Source organism: Molothrus aeneus, chromosome 1, assembly GCF_037042795.1.
Source record: "Molothrus aeneus isolate 106 chromosome 1, BPBGC_Maene_1.0, whole genome shotgun sequence".
Lineage (NCBI taxonomy): Eukaryota > Metazoa > Chordata > Aves > Passeriformes > Icteridae > Molothrus > Molothrus aeneus.
In genome coordinates this window covers 82,579,857-82,597,296 of record NC_089646.1, presented here as the reverse complement: position 1 = coordinate 82,597,296, position 17,440 = coordinate 82,579,857, and the positions used below count along the sequence as shown (strand labels likewise).

At 45.9% G+C, this 17,440-nt stretch overlaps 1 protein-coding gene across 4 annotated transcripts in view; it reads left to right on the top strand.

Annotated features, from left to right (window-relative positions):
* The first annotated feature begins 14,445 nt into the window (after window positions 1-14,445).
* TENT4A (terminal nucleotidyltransferase 4A) overlaps window positions 14,446-17,440 on the top strand; it is a 57,912-nt gene continuing 54,917 nt past the window's right edge. For all 4 annotated transcript variants that reach the window (XM_066560005.1, XM_066559998.1, XM_066559989.1 and 1 more), the window contains exon 1: window positions 14,446-15,287. In XM_066560005.1, the coding sequence (XP_066416102.1) occupies window positions 14,470-15,287 (818 nt within the window). In that variant the 5' untranslated portion in view covers window positions 14,446-14,469. The remainder of the gene's footprint in view (window positions 15,288-17,440) is intronic.

The window sequence follows — 17,440 nt, the reverse complement described above, 5'->3', positions numbered from 1 at the left end:
CACAACTGAAGCTTGCTCTTGTACATCTTAAAACAGCATGTTTTTTACATCTCTTGCTTGATTTAACATGTCTGCTTAAAAATCAAAGCTAATACATGATGCATTGTTGTGTACAAGGGGGCAGTGGAAGCAATAGGTTATTTGTTCACAGAGATGAAAGAAAAACTAACAATTGGTATCCTTTGGTGTAATACTGCCCTGGAGATGATGCCTTACCAATGTGCTAGGAGTGTCTCAGTGGTGTTGTTTGTCCCTGCTCCCTCTTGTTTTGGAAATATCTGTCCAGTTTCTGAGAGGACATGGGTGGCTGGATCCAAAGGGCTAGCACTAGCAAAGCCACATGTTCCAGCTGCTCTGGGAGGGAGCACTCCATTTCTCTTGGGCTATTGAAAGGGAAAACCACAGCAAATTTAGTTATAAACTTCTGCCAGAAAAGAAACAGCTGTGCCATCTGGGAATGGGGGCTCAGACATTGAGCTGCACTGTCCAGATTAAAGAACAGTCCAACGTAAGCAAGAAAAACCTGCTTCAGGTACCTGCTATATTTGTGTTCTGCTGGCTGCTTCGTGGGGCTGGAATCTAACCTTTTTAATCCATATTAGTCTGTTGGTGAACAGTCCAAGAGGCTTCCACTTATGTCCCCATTCCACATGTTGTTTTTGCTTCAGAAGACCAAGAGGCACATGCTGTGCAGAGCCAGGGTCCTGCTAATGTGCAAGAAAGCCCTGTGACAAAGCAGCCCAGTGCAATAGTGTAGATTTGTATGTTTTTAATGTTTTTCAAAGGTAAGTATGTTTCCTCTTTCTCTGCCTGTCTCTTTGAAAAGTGGTGATGGTATCACCATCAGGATGGAAAAGAAGAACTGAATTTGAAATCCCAAATAGTACTGTGAAAGTGCTCAAGTGTTAAAGGACAGTCATCAGGATATACTGAAGTCAGTAACCAGAGAGGAAAATAGTCCTTTTCACACTTCAAATAATCCTTGCAGATTTTACTAGGCCTCAGAAATAGAGTATGAGATTAAACATAATATTTACTCTGAAACAGTGCAGTATATGATAATTACTGATAGAATAAAGTAATACTAGGAAGAGTAGTTTAGAAAATATGAGTAGTTATGCAGACAGCATACAGCCATATAATGTTATGAATAGAAAGCTAAATGACCAGGAAGAAATGTGCTATTTTCATAAGCAAAAAGGGAACACTACTCTAGTGTGGAGTCTTCCTTGGGCTGCAGGTGGATTTCTGCTCCATTATGGACCTCCATGGGCTGCAGGGGCACAGCTGCCTCCCCATAGCTGCAAGGGAATCTCAGCTCTGGCACCTGGAGCACCTCCTTGCCCCTCCTTCCTTGAGCATCTTGGTGTCTGCATAGCTGCTCCTCTCACAAATTCTCACTCCTCTCTCCACTTGCAGGTTTTTTTGCCCCTTTTCAGCTGTTATCCCAGCAATGCCACCACCATCACTGCTGGGTTCAGCCTTGGCCAGCAATAGGTCGGTATTGGAGCTGGCTGGCATTGGTTCTGCTGGACATTGGAGGAGCTTCTGGCAGCTTCTCACAAAAGCCACCCCTGTAGCCCCCTATTACCAAAACCTTGTCGTGCAAGCCAAATAAAACATTTGAATTTATAAAAGTTCAAAATAAAACACTAACATGGCACTTGTAGGAAAAGTCTTTTGTCAATAGCTTTAAGTGGTTTTCCTAAACTGAAATTGCCATGCAATGCAGACATTCCAGACTTCAATGAATAATATGCTGTAATTACTACTCTTTAAATGGTTATTATTAATAAGAGTAAAAAAACTCAAAGCAATTGTACTTTGTTTCCTAATTCTTCATACTAGATGAATTGTCATTGCAACAGCTTTTAATTTCAATTCAAAGCAGACAAAACAATCTCCTTTGCAGATGTAACCCCATCTGCTACTGTGGCTAAACCTCAGAGATCTTCTTGAATGTTCTTGTTTCTGCATCAGATCAAAAACATAAATTGCTAGTAACACTGCTGATGACAAACGGTGCCTTATTTTTCATCAAGTAATACTGTCATCTTTTGCCACTTTGTGTCTTCATTAACACTAGCCTAATTAGAAACATGAAATGATTATCTAACATTTTCTAACATATAAAACCAGTCTAACACTGTTCTCTACTGTCTTATTGTGGTGCTGCACAGATGTGGGCTTACTGGCTACCTATTGCATCATAGTTTCCAGTCCCCTCTAAGCACTGCCTAGAGCAGAAATTGTTACTCACAGCAGCAAATTCAAAGATAGTCCTCTCCTCCACCTCAGGGACCCTGGAAGCAGACAAGAATCCACCCCCAAACAAGCATGAATCAATTACCAGCGGAGGTCTGCACCAGCCATCTGTGTCTGTTTTGCACAACATGTAGAACAACAAGGAGTGCTAGACTTCCTCCTCATGATCCTCTTTCCCCTCCAGCCCCCAGCATGGCAGCCCTCAGTAAGAGGCACCATCCTCTACAGAGTTACTGATAGCTAAACCTTGCAAGAACTTAATGCATAGACCCTCCTTTGGTGTCACAGCACTCAGCCAAGCAAGCCAAGAAAGATGGAAACCCATCCACAGAATTTTTTAATTCAGCCTTTCAGGGGCTTACAACTTTTGTTTGGGCTTGGAAGTTTTTTGTCTGTTTCTGGGAAATATGTCAATACAAACGTACAAAGTCCAGCAGCTGGGCTCAGGCACCCAGTCTGCCCAGTAGCTGCCCCTGGATCTCAGTCACTGGCACTTGGAGGCACCAGCCCATGCATGCATGGGGACACAGTTTGAATCCACCCTTGACTGTGCTCAGACATGGAGGGCATCCAGCAAGAGGCCCTGGGTCCTCAACCTTCACAGCTGACACCACTTGGAAATGCAAAATTCTGAGAGCAAAATTCTAAATATACCAGCTCCATCCTGGCTTCTGGTATATTTAGTCTGTTCTTGCCTCAGATTTTCACTAAACACCTTCAGTTAAAACAAACAAACAATAAAAAACACCAGGGGGAAAAAAATCCATTAAATTATTTATTCATGTAACATTGTTTCATACACAGTGAATTTATGGACTATCTCATGAACTGATAATCAGAGGGGTTCCTGGAGAGTTTCCTGTGGAGAAAAGATTGCCTACTCAGAGCAAAGTTTTATTTTGGGGTGGGGTTTTTTTTATGTTTTGGGTTTTTTTGTTTGGTTGGGCTTTGGTCTGGGTTTTTTGGTTTTTCTTTTAATAATATCAAAACTCTTTATCATAGAATTGTTTGTGTTTGTGCTGGTGAATTTTTGCAAAGCACTGTTTACAGAAGGAGCAGAAAGGGAAATGCTAGTACTGACCAGAAAAGTTGAGTTCTACATTTATTAGCTGTTTTCAACTTAAATATGTTCTAAAGTAGGTGACTGTAGCATAAGATGTAGGGGAAAATGCAAAATACAAAGCACAGCTCTATTGTTTATAGAGACTGCTTTCCATAATACTGTATTTTTCAGCCTAGGAACATACGTCTCCAAAGGCATTTTAAACAACAGCCTTTGAATGGGCTTTCATTTTAAGTAAATCAGTTTTCTGAAAGGCTCTCCAGTAAGGATTTGGAATGGATACTTGTGAAGACTACGGGTAATTTTCATTTCCACGGACAAGGCCCCTTATCTTTGTTAGCCTCTGTACAGATTCTTCCAGAGAAACATACTGCCTCTTTCTACTCTTTGCACAACAGCAAGGCCAGCTGTTTGGCAGCAAGGCTGGGCATTCAGCCAGAGCTCTACTTGATCTAGAAAAGGTTTTATCTTTCCTAATGTATACTGTAAATATTTTGTTCGAGCAGATCCAATTTGAAACTTTCCAGGATGATAGATGAGATCTGCCCTGAGACATCACAGACCATTTTTTTTTCCTTGTGGGTAACTGTAGATGTAATTCCTGTGAGGTCAAAACATTTTGTCTGTGATTCTTGCTGGCTTCCATGTGGCCCAAATGAGAGAGTTCAAACTGAATGAGAGAGTTTGAATCAGTCCCAGCTAAGAATTATGCCATGCAGTAAAAATGTCAAGAAATTGTTCTTTGTAGCTGTGTAGAAAGCTGAGGCAGAGCTGTCTATCCTATATGGTATAATCAAGGTGAAACCACTTCCACCCTGTCTCCTAGCCCTATGCCAGAGCCATTGCTTGTAGGAACTGATGGTTTCCAGGCCAGCACCATGCAAGAGAATAATATTGCAAAGCCAAGTAGTGTATGGTTAACTATAACATGTCCTCAACAAGAAACATACCACACTTAGGGCGGGTATTGGAAAGATTTCACTTGTCACAAGGATTCTGAAAGCAGAAAACAGCAGGAAGAAGTACAGGGCAAAAGGTGAAAAAGGCAGCTTCCACATCTTCAGGACAGATCCTTGTATGTTCCCCCTGTCTATCCATAACAGATCCAGTTCAAGGGAAGACTCTGAAGGGGTCTGCACTTCACAGCCAAGAGTCAGCCACAGATTTATGTGATGGAACTTCTGAAGCATCTCACTGGGCGTTGTGGGGTACAGACTGATACTGCGTACAGGTCCCCATGGTAAGTTATGGAAGAGAAGGCTCAAGAGAGGGCAAAGGGACTGATCAGTCTACCCTGATTATTTCCATCCAACAAAAATAAGTCTCATGCATATGTCTGTCACTGCTTCATGAGGAACCAGCTGGGATAAACTTCACAGCTATCACCAGACAACGCTGAATGAGAAAACAGCTACAGCCTGGTGATGAAAAGAGCCCTTCTGTGTCCCACCAGGCAGAGTGTAGAGCCACAGTACATCTGTCTTGTGTCCAAATTAACTTGTTTCCCAGGAGAAAGAGGTCCATGCATCCTTGCTACCATAATGAAAAAAAAAGCTGAACTTCTATGTTTCTGTGCACAGAATGAATACCTATCTGCTTGATGGTGTCAGTCAATACCACGCCATGAGCTCTGCAGGAGACTCTGCAAGTAAAGCCTGTCCCATTGCAAGTGTCATCTGTTAGCAATGATGGCAAAGATCTTCAATTTGAGTTGTAGTACTGCATGGAGGTCAGATTCCCCCAAGGCAGGCTCCTGGCTGAAGGGCTGTCAGACCTCTCACTCAGCTGAGAAGCACTAGAATCATCAATGAACTGCCTGGACTCAGTGGAGTGGATCACCAGCCTGTGAAGCCTCTCTGCTGGAACCTGGAGCTGTTTCCAAGCTTCTGGATGCTTTGAGCCAGTGGTGAATTTGAGGCATGGGTAAAAGCAAAGCTGCCCCATCACAAAGCTACATGAGAGCTTCAGCTTGGCACACAGCAGCAGGAATGGCAGCCTCTCCTTGCTCTGGCCCATGACCTGCCTGGAGAGAGCAACAGATATTCTGCTCTCTTAAACTAAGCACAGTAACTTTAGGCTATCTGAAATCCTAATCTGCTTAAATGCTGGCATTTCACCCTTCCTCTTGCCTTTTCTGCTCTCACCACAACAAATGAATGTTGTTTCTTCAATGTTACCTGCATGTACATAGAGCTTATGAGCCCAGGAGCCCAGAGTCATAGACTTACTGTGAAGCCCATGTTTGGTGAGATTAGAGACTAATATTATGAACAGACTCCTTAACCCAGTTTGCATGGCTGTGGAATGGAATCTGCTATTGCAGGTAACAATCACGTTCACTATGCTGGGTTCTGCCCTTGGATCACAACCACCCCGTGCAACACCAGAGGCTGGGGGAAGAGTGGCTGGAAAGCTGAACATTGGAAAAGGCCATGGGGGTGCTGGTTAACAGTCAGCTGAACATGAGCTGTGTGTTCAGGTGTGCCCAGGTGGCCAAGAAGGCCAATGGCTTCCTGGCCTGTATGAGCAATAGTGTGGCCAGCAGGAGCAGTGCAGTGATCCTCCCCCTCTGCTTGGTGCTGCTGAGTACTCAAATCCTGTGCTCAGTTCTGGGGTCCTCACTACAAGAAGGACATTTAGGTGCTGGAGCAAGTCCAGAGAAGGGCAGTGGACTGGGGAAGGGTCTGGAGCACAATTTCAATGAGAAGCATTTGAGGGAGCTGGAATTATTTAGCCTGGAGAAAGGGAGGCTCAGGGATGACCTTATCACTCTCTAGAACTGCCTGAAAGGAGGGTGTAGCCAGCTGGGAGTCGGTCTCTCCTCCCAGGTAATAAGTTACAGAACATCGAGGCCTCGATCTGCACCAGGGGAGGTTTAGATTGGCTATTAAGAAAAAACCCTTCACTGAAAGGGTTGTCAAGCATTAGCACAGATTGCCTGGGAACTGGTGGAGTCACCAAGGGTTGACTCCCTGAAGGGATCCTGGAAGTATTTAAAAGATGTGTAGATGTGGCACAGTTTAGTGGTGGAACTGGCAGTACTGGGTTAAAGGTTGGACTCGAGGACCAGGTCTTTTCCAATCTAAAATATTCTGTGTGATTCACTGCTGATACCCACAGAGAGGAGATACTGGCACTGCCATCACAAGTTTGGAACGCCCAGGTATGTTCTGTTCATCTACAGCCTTCAGGATCCCAAAGGCATATCTGTTGGACTGCATGTGTGTAAGGTCCCAAGGTGAAGTGGTACTGACAAGCTGAAGAAGTGCTGGAGAAGTCCCAGCTGTTGTCTGTACACAGTCTGTCTATGCACTGGAAAAAGGTGATGGTCAGGCTGGTTTTTATTTCTCAAGGAAGGCAGAGAAAGTTGTACAGTGCCATACGATTCCTGTATTAAACCACAGGATAGGACCCATAAGGAGGATTTGGTGCAAGAAATTTGGAGTGCTGGTAGGAAGTCTGGGGGAGAGGTGACTGAATACTCTTCTGGTTCCTGGCCTTGATTTTAGGTCTTTCAAAGAGCAAATGGACATGTGTGTGCTGACTGATGAGCCTTCACTCTGACAGTGAAGCCCCTAGCCAACTACTGCATTCTGACCACTCCACCTGTTTTGCTCCTCTTACTCCAGATACTTCTCTATATACTCCAGATATTTCTCTACATCAAATAAAATTGCCAGCCATGTTCTCTTACTGATGCATGCTTTTCCTATCTTTGTTGCTATCCTCATTCTAAAGGACCAGCTAAACCATATTATTCTTTCTTATCAGTCCCTATCTAATCTATCCAACAGCTGCTGTACACCTGCCAAAACATCTTGCTCTCTTTTGATCTTCTGTACTTCTCTGCTAACTTATCCATGGCCTCAATGCAAATACAGCTCAGGTCAGCACTTTTATATTGGCAAAAAGCTGTTTCTCTCATGGAAATCTCTTTCCTGAGACGTCCAAGTAATTTAATTGTGGCCTAAGAACAGTTAAAAATAATAGCTTTGAAGGTGGAGAGGCAGGACATAGATATATTTAAGGGGAGGGAGGTGCATTGCAATGGAGCAGTTTCTATTTAAAGAGTGAATTCGTGTAGGTATGTGCCTGTGCTGCCTATAGCTGAGGACCAGTGGGCAGGATGAACCAATGATAAATACTTAGGCAGCTGACCACACAAGATAAATTATCTTCTCAAAATCTGCACAAGATCAAATATGGCTTTGATCTAGCATGAGATCTAATAAAAGTGGGCTACATCTTTCACAATGATAGTTTTTGCTGACACCTGATGTAACCTTAATTCTAACCACGGTCATTCTGCTATGCATAAATGATCCTTCCAGGTTTAGTACAGAAGCAGCTGGTGCCCTGTCTGCTTGCCATGTTAACCTGGCAGATCAGGGTTCCAGAGCACATCCTCACTAAGTGACTTTTACATCAGCTTTCTCACAGCTTGTCCCCTCGTGTTCTCCCCAGCAGAAAGCTTACACCCAGCAGACATGATAGAAGAGTTTTTATTTTAATATTGTTCCTAGGAGGAACAATGCATTACTGATAGATTCTTCTCCTAGAAGACAGTCTAGCCAGATCTCCTTTTTCCTTCCATATTAGTGCACATGCAACCACACTGTGAGTTGGGATCCCTCCCCTCGGTCAGGATTCACACAACATGTTCTGCATGCCCTCAGCTGTCCTCTGCAGCAGCCTGGAGAGTGACAACTAAAGATGATCCTGGGACCACCTACATTGGAAACACAAGTAAGGGAGGAATTCTAACCAGTTTATTACTATGAACTTCCATGAGAGTGGCCTTAATATATTCTCTCAATCTGTCATTCAAAGGCAAGCAACGCTTCAGACAAAAGTGATTCTTTGCAGGGCTCTGTGTTAACCAGGACAGGAAGACAGAGCATCTGATTTCATACAACTCCACAGATCCCACTTAGAAAAATGCTTTCAAAAGCTTTATAGACATTTAGCATAAACTTCATTTGTTTATGATCTCTCTCATAGATTATTTTCTACAGCATAGATTATTTTCTACATTTTTTAAGGAAATTATCCTTAAAACCCTCTTTGTGCTTGTTATCACAATTTAATTTCACATCTATATAAAGCTTTGAAGAAATAAAGTCTGTGAGATTTGTCTACAATTAAGTGTTACTGCTGACAGCAGAACATCCTCTGTTAGGAAAATCACAAGTCTCAAAGGCAGAATTCCCAATCCCTGAGTTAAAAAACAAACTTTCCAAAACCTGTATGCTCCCAAACCTTCTCTAAATGATTAAAAGAAACAAAACATAACACAAGGACAACTTTAATACTTTCATAGAACATCCTTGATACAGAGGAATTTAATATGTCACCAAGTACTGTAAAAATATGCTGTGTTAGGTATTTAAGTACTGCGTAACAAGCTAAGATAAATATTCATAATAAAGCAGACTTTTGAAAGTAATCCCTATCAGAGTCCCAAATATAGCAATGGAAATAAACTGTGGGAATGTCAAGGCGGCACCTTTACCTTGCTCCTGCTGGTAGTATTGCACATCCCTACCATGCACAGAGTGATGAAAGGTCTCTGAGGCAGAGTTCCCGCCAGAAGCATTGACACACATCCAGCAGCGTGAGGCAAGGATCACACCCGGCTGTCCGTGCACCCTCTCCCACTCTGATCCCACCCTGCATGCAAAGGGAACAGAGTGGCTTGTGAACCACCTCCCACGCGTTCTCCATTTACCACACAGCTATTCTATGTGGGCAGCTAGGGAAGGATTTTCATGTGCATGAACATGCCTGGCTGGAAGCTGCAGCTGTTCAGCTGCTGATTTATCATGTGTTCAGCTTCTCTGACACAGGGCTGGCAGCCCTTGTAAGAGCAAAGAAGACAGGGTGGGAAGAGGAGATGGCTGGTGGTTGACAGCTGTTTTAGGCTCTGTACTTTAATTGGCTCTGAATATACCTCAACAACTTAAATTTGGCTGATGCTTACTGTTCATCAGAAGAGGACATGGAGCCTTGAAGAGAGGAAGGACTGAGCCAAGTAGAAGTTTTAAGGGAGAAAATAAAACATGATTTAAGCCTGTTCAGGGTTACTCATGCTAGGCCTTCTTTAATGGGAGACATAAGCCATTTTGAAGAAGGTAAAAGCCTGCATTTCCAGACAACAGATTAAAAGAATACCCCAAATCATATCTTGTTGGAACCAAAAACTTATGTTCTGGATTTCTACTTGTCTCCCTATTGTGATCAGCTACATATGACACATGAAAATTGTATCTCCACTCTCTCATTCAGGAATGTATTTACTGAGGAAAAAAAAAGTGATGATAATGCAGCTAAGGAAGCTGTCTCCCTCTCACCTCCTCCCCAACATTATCTCCTGGTGACTAGCACACTCTGAAGGTCACTTGTTAGAGATGCACCTCCTTCAGCAAGACAGCCTTTCTCTCACACCCTCATCTAGAGACCTTGATTTGTTCAGTTCTTTCCTCTCCTCACCTTCATCGGGTACGAGTGTGGTCAGACATATTGCTGAGCCCTAGTCTCTGTGCCTTCTCCATCCATCCCACCACAGAACCACAGAATATTCTGAGTTGGAAGGGACCCTCAAGGATCATTGAGTCCAGCTCTTAAGTGAATGGCTATGGGCCACAAATGCTACAAAAGAGATCAGAGCTGGTGAGCATGAAGGGGGTGATGCATCAGAGGCTTGCAGTGTGATTGTGGGCGGCCAGAACCAAGATCATATGGGCCAAAATCCAAATTTCATGTCCAGTCTTTCCTTATACATCTCTAGGGATGGTGACTCCAGTACCTCCCTGGGCAGCCCATTCCAATGTCTAATCACCCCTTCTGTGAAGTAATTCCTCCTAATGTCCAACATAAACCTCCCTTGGCACAGCTTGAGGCTGTATCCTCTTGTGCTGTCAGTGGCTGGCTGGGAGAAGAGACCAAGCCCCACCTGCCTACAGCCTCCTTTCAGGCAGTTGTAGGGAGTGAAAAGGTCACCCCTGAGCCTCCTTGTCTGCAGGCTAAACAACCTCAGCCCCCTCAGCCATTCCTTATGGAACTCGTACTCCAGACGCTTCATCAGTTTTGCTGCCCTCTTCTGGACTTGCTCCAGCACCTCAATGTCCTTCCTGATTTGAGGGGCTTGGAACTTTGAAGGGACACAGGATTCAAGGTGCAGCCTCACCAGTGCCAAGTATAGGGGGAGACTTTTCATTACCTGCATCCTCACAAATTCAACAGTGGGAATGAAGCTTTACTGAAAAGAAAGGATATTTTTGATCCAAGCTGTATTTGACTTCCAAACATTCTGAGAATTTAATCTTCAGTGTAGAGTTTCACTCAGTAAAGAACAGCTGAATTAAAATCAACAAGACTTTAACAAAACTTAATCCTTGCAAAGGAAGTTCTCACTTGCTACTTTTAGAGGGAAATTCTCACTTTAGGGAGACAAGATTAGAAACATGCTTTATTTAGATTCTCACTGGAGAGGCTAGAAACAGAGGAGAGAAAAAGCTGGTGTTAGAAGACGATAATCTTTCTTGTCGTCGTGCCACAACAGACCACCGGGTATTATTTCTCCATATTGTACACATTTATGTAGTAACACGTAATACCTCGTTTGCAGAGATATTTCAGTGATGTGCTACAAGCTTTGACAAATCATCATGAGATAAAGGAATTGGTGTATTATCAAATCATTGCTTATAGATTTCTCAGAGATTTCCTTCTTCCACAAGTACTTAAAATGTGGACCTTCAAACACATTGTGCCCATCCATCCATCCATCCATCCATCCATCCATCCATCCATCCATCCATCCATCCATCCATCCATCCCATGTTCTCTATTACACTTACATAGTATCTGCTGCCTTCAATCCATACAAAGAACTGACAAAGCACTATTGTAGCTTCAGAAATTCTGTCTAACACAACATAAGCCAGTGAGGGACAACTCTCTTTGTGGCTACTTCAGGAAACAGCCTAGCCTCTTCCAAGACTGTGTTTGGATTGGTGAGAGTCTCTCTTCATTCAAAAGCTGTTTCTGAGTTACTGCCTCTTACAAAGCAGTGGTCTCTACCACCTAGACCTGAAAATGAACTTGAAGATAATTTTAGCAAAGAGGGAAATCAGGCCCTCTTGAAAGTGCTAACTTTTAAAAGAAGGCAGCAGGGCAGGGAAGCAAACAAAGAAAACAGGCCATGAAACTGTTGAGCTTGGAAAGGTCTCCATAAGACTGGCCATTGTGTCTTTTTGGTTTCCCTCTCCACCTCTTTGAGCAACCTGGTCTGGTGGAAGGTGTCCTGCCTATGGCGGGAGGGTTGGAACTAGGTGATCTTTAAGGTTCCTTCCAATGCAAACCACTCTGTGATTCTACAATTCTATGAAAACACTGATCAGTATTCCTTTATTTTAAGAGTTTTAACTCAGAAGGTTGAAGATGTGACCCTTACTGGATGTATGAAAAGTCAAAACACGGAAATAAAAAGACTGAGATGTTGGCTCTGTAGCTGCCTCAGCCTTCTCAATATTTCACAGCTGATCTACAAAGTAACTCCTCCAACCATTAGCATACCACAGCAGCTATGCTTGCAGAAATACTGTCCATCCTCACCTCTCCTTGCTGTACCCAGGCCATCACAGAGGCAAGGATGCAAAGTATTCAGGAGTGAAAGAAGAGACAGTGTAATTCTCTGGTTTATTTCTTACAGCATCTATATGAAAAGAAGAGAGTCAAGGGGTCTGTTTATTTGTCTTGTTTCAAGTTCAATTAAAACCAAACCAAAACAATCCAAAATCCTTTGCAAGATGAACCATAAAATGAAGGACTGCTGTCAGTAACTCAAGTTGAAATCTCTGCTTAAGATCTGAACACTTCATTGACCATGCAAGAAATTGTTGTGAACATACTCCTACATGAGAAATAATTAATAGCTCTTTCATGTGGTTTGGGCTTGGGTAGTTTATTTTGTACTTTTATGTGTACTTTGGCAGTTAGTCCTGAAAATAGTCCTATTCCTTTATAAAAATAAATTTATGACCTGATTTTTCTGAATGACTTCCGGTAATAAATATCAGGCTGTCACCCTCATATCAGTTTTCATATCAGTTTCCCTTGCTCTGAAGTCTAAGGGCATAGTTCGAGAATACAACTGCATCATGCACAACTATCTTTTGCTAACAAATGACAGTCTTGTTCTCCCATCCTCTCTCCACCCCCTCCTTAGTGCCAGCTCTGACCACAAAATAAGCTAATTCAAAATGAACTACTGAAAACTATTACTTTTCTTCCAAGTGCGGTCTTTTCTGAATTAAAAAGTTAAATTGGCTGACTGATCAATATCAGGGATTGTGCAAAGCAGCAGGGAAAGGAATTAGCAGGATTATAGAGAGCAGGACCTCTCCTTTTCTCACCTTCTGCAGCAGCTAGTTCATTCAAGAAGTACTGTGCAGCTGCATTGGAGGGCTGTTCTAACTACAATTCCCTGATAGTATTTGGCTTTATGCACGGTCACTCTTCTCTGTGCCGTTCTGCAGCCACGTTAAGGGCTCTATTGAACGATGTGGGGAGTCCTAGACTGCTGGAGTTTCTGGAGGTACCTGAGGAGAGAACACTTTATCCATATGCACGCTGAAGCTGCTCATGGAAATAAAAAAGAATTAGATTGGGTCAGAAAGAGAACCATTACGGACATCATTCTGGGACACTGGCTCTTAAAGCCAATCTTCAGATCACAGCACGTCTGTGTCTGATCCCGTTCCAATAGCAGTGTCCATTTTACTTAGTGATCACTGCACACAAAACCCATCCCTTAGAGGCACCCCTTGCAACTGGCACTGTCTCCCTGTCCTGTCCACAGTCCTGGACTCAAGCCCAATAACAACTGAAGTACCCAGTGGAAATGTGGTGCTTTGCAGTGCTTTCTTGGTGCCACCAACCCAAGGAAAGCCTTTGCTTGGTAATGAACTGCATGGCCCTGCCTGGACACATCACCCAGGCCTCCCCTTTCCCCCAGGGAGCAGAGTGGCCCTGCCCAGCCCCACACCCTCTGCTCCTCAGCCTCCCCAATGGAGGTCAGCCTGCACTTGCTTCTCCCCTGAATTCCTCCTCAAAATCCACCCTTTTATTTTTGCGGGAACTGGGCTACCCTTCTCCACAGGGATGAGCAGTGTCATGGAGGGGTCAGACAATGCAGTATTTGTGAGAAACCAACACGGAGGCAGGGCTGCAGCTGTGCCAGCTGCTCACAGAGATGAAGGGAAGACAAGTGAGAGGGAACCTCATGAATGTCTGTAAGTATCTGAAGGAAAGTTGTCAAGAGGATGGAGCCAGGCTCTTCTTGGCGGTGCCAAGCCATAAGACAAGAAGCAAAGGGCAGCAACTGATGCAAAAGAAGTTGTACCTAAACATGAGAAAGAACCTCTTTCCTGTGTGAGTGACCACACACTGGAACAGATTGCCCAGAGAGGTTTTCGAGTCTCCTTCACTGGAGATTTTCAAGAACCGTCCGGACGCAACCGCGTGCCACGTGCTCTGGGACGCGTCTGCTTGAGCAGGGAGGCTGGAGCACTGTGGTCCCTTCCAGCCGGACCCAACCCGTGACTCTGGGGGTTTCGGAGCTGCGGAAGCCGCCCGCCGGGGCTGAGGCACGGCCGCGCGCTCCGCGCCGGCGCGGGCGGGCGGGGGCGCGCGGGGCGGGGGAGCATTCCCAGCTCCCGTCTCCCTCCCGCTTCCCGCGCATGTGCGGTTGCCAGGGCGGCCGTCTCCGGTGAAGGTTTAAAATCTGCGGGACATGCGCAGTGCTGGTTCTGGCCCTGGCGAGGGGGACACGCCACATTGGAACGGCGAGCGGAGCGCTCCGGGCAGCGCCGGGTACAGTTTGCGCCGCCTTCGCTTCCTCCCAAGCCGCGCTCGCCTCGCCCGGCTCTGCCTCCGGCCGCCCTGCCGCCCTCGCTCGCTCCCTCCTCCCCGCGACACATGCCGCTGCTGCCGGGCCGCTCCTAGCGCCGCTGCCGGGCCGCTCCTAGCGCCGCTGCCGGGCCGAGCGAGCGAGCGAGGGAGCGGGCGGTGAGCGGGCGGCGGCGCGGAGCTCTGGCCGGGCAGTGAGGGACGGCGGCGGCGGCGGCGGGCGGGCGTGGATGGATCCCCGCGTGGCCTGGATCCAGCCCGAGCAGAAAGGACCCGCGAATGCGCTGTGGATGCAGATCTGGGAGACCTCGCAGGGCGTGGGGGGCCGGGGCGGCGCCAGCTTCCCGCACTACCTCTGCCTCAACTCCCCGGCGCTGGACTCTGCCGCCTCTCCGCCCCGCGGGCACGGCTGCGTGCGGCTTGGGGCTCCCGGCGCCTGCTGCTCCTCTTCCTCGCCGCCGTCGCCTTCGCCTTCCCCGCCGGCCCTGCTGACCGGACTGGTGCCCGCTGTCCCCGGCGGCCCCGCGGCGGTGAACGGCGGCGGCGAGGGAGGGCGGCGGCTGCAGAAGTCGCCTTCTGTGTCTTCCTCGTCCTCCTGCTCGTCGGTGGAGTCCGGCACCGAGAGCCCCGGCTTCTCCTCCTCGGGATCGTGCAGCGGTGGCGGAGGTGGCGGCTCCTCCTCTTCCTCCGGCGGCCCCCGGGCGGTGGCGGTGGCTCCTCCCGGGCTGCTGGGCAGCGGGGCTGGACCCGGGGAGTTTTTTAACTTCCACGAGAACAAAGTGAACGCTGTGAATGGGCACCACCAGTCGCCGCACCCGGCGCGCAGCCCGCACCCGCCCCCGGCGTCTCCCCAGCAGCACCAGTACCACCCGGGCCGCAGGAAACGGGAGAATAAAGCCAGCACCTATGGCATGAATTACCTGCTCTCCGGCAGCCGCGGCGTCGCCGTCAACAACTCCCCCCACCAGCAGCGGCAGCCGCCTCAGCCAGCGCTGCAGAGCCCCGGCACCCCCTGGAAGACCAGGAAATACAGCCCGGGCGTGCAGGGGTGAGCAGCCGGGCCCCGGGGGCTGCTGCGGCCCCAGAGGGAAGGAGGGCCTCGGCCGCCTCCTTCCTGCGGCCCCTCCGGGAAGGGGGGCGGTGGGGTGGGATCACACGAACTCCTCTGGAGCCGGCCGCGGCAGGGAGGCCGATGGCAGGGAACGGCGGGGCGCAAACCCGTGCCCTTTTGTAAATCACCTTGGTCTGTGCTGGCTGGGTGGTTCTTGGCCGAAGCAGCGATTCATGCAGTGCGGGAACCCGTATATGCAAGGGGTTAGGCCTTACTTTGTAATAGATTGAGAGGTGAAGTTGTCAGGCCATTATCAGAGGTCACCTACAAATAATTAATGCAAGGATGTGTGCAGGATGCTTGTCAGAGCTACCAGGTCTCAATTCAGATTGTAAGGGGGAAGTGGAAGGCTTCCGTTCAGAGGGACTCAAAACCTTTGTGTTAATTTTTAAATGCCTCTGCTTAGGCTACAGCAAGCTGGTTAGCTTGGGGAATATTAGCAACATCACATGGAAGGGAGGTTCCGAGTTCTGTCTGAGATAGACATGAAAGTCAGTGTAGACTTAAAACATTTCTCTCAAGTGTGTTTTAGCTCTAGGATAAATTGAGCCTGCCGATAGATGTGCAGAAATCTTGTCTTTTTGAAGAGAATGTTTTTATGAAGCTTACCCTCTCTAGTAAGCCATACCTTTCTTGTATGAATGGGTAGTTAGTAAGGCCGAGTATTCAGTTTGATCTGATTGGCATGGAGAAGGGACTAAAATTGAACAAAGTGTGTCTGGGATGCTCTATGAGATTGCTGTATTTTACTTGTCAAATTTCATTCAGTCAAGGGGAAATGTTACTTTCTAAAGTTAAGGTTATTTTATTCTTGGGAAAAGTGCTAGCTGCATTGGCTGACTGTAGCAGATTTCTGATGTCGCTTCAAAAATAGTTTCTTGGAACATCCTAAGATCAAGACCCTTGGATGCCTGTGGAATAAAGGCATTGCATATTTGTAGAGGGAAAATAGCTAAAGATAACAGGGTATGAGCTGGGGGTTTTTAAGTTTAACTTAAAGACAGTAGCTTCCTTTTCTCTTTCATGTAGTACTGTCAGGTGCTGAGTGTGTTAAAAGTTATGAAGAAGTATTTAAATACATTTTTAAAGTAATGTTTTTGCAAACCATAACCTCAAGAGGGTGAGGACAAGTCTTGTGACTACTGCTTTTTAATTCCAGACTGACACTAAAACTTCAAATTCCTTGCAGGAAGCTAGAATTTGAATCTTCAAGAGGTGTCTTGCACTAGGAGCTTTGAGTCCTATACTAAGGAGTTTGTGTGTCTCAAGTTCCAATAGTATCTTTAAAATAGTGTGAAGTTTTATTTTTTTTGTTTTCGTAGCGATGTGGTAGAGCACTGAGTTAACTTTTTAATTTAAGTCATCTCAGTGTAAGTGAGGCAGATCTCCAGGCAGGTGGAGGAAGGAGCAGCCTGAGTTCATCCAGCAGGTCTATGGCAAATGGCAAACCTGTGAATCAAATCCAAGTGTTGGAAGTTCTGTCCTTTGTAGTTGTTAGGCAGCACCACCTATGCCATTGACATAACTTTTTCATCATCTGTTCTTCTGTTTTCTTTCAGCTTTCATGTAATAGTGGCCATGTTACTCTTTAAATATGAGTTTCTAGAGAATCCATCTGCAAGGAAATTGTTTAGCTGAGATTCAGTTGTGCTGTTCAGTTCTGTAATGTAGGTAGTTCTTTTGGTGTTAATGAGAAGTTTTTTGCTAAATATCTTTGAAAGTGGAGCTGTGTTTCCTGATCTTCTGTCAAGGATCTCTGTTACAAAAGTGGCACCTGATTCTGGCAGTGGGATACCAGTAACTGCAGCATGTGCGATCCTGTAGTTCCAGAGCATTCCTTAAAGTAGTGGGGAACTAACTAGTGCTGAAGGAGAGCATGAATCTTGAAACCATAGACCTAAATATGACAAGCAGTTTCTGCCTTAAAATTTGAGGACTGCTGCCTAAGGTGAATCTTGAACAAGTGAATATTCTTAAACAATTTTCTCGTTAGTGTTATTAATTTTTTATGAAGTGCTTGCATGATTGAAATAAGAATATTTTTGCTGATGGATTTAGGTATCTATCTTCTGCAGTAATTCCTGTTTAGT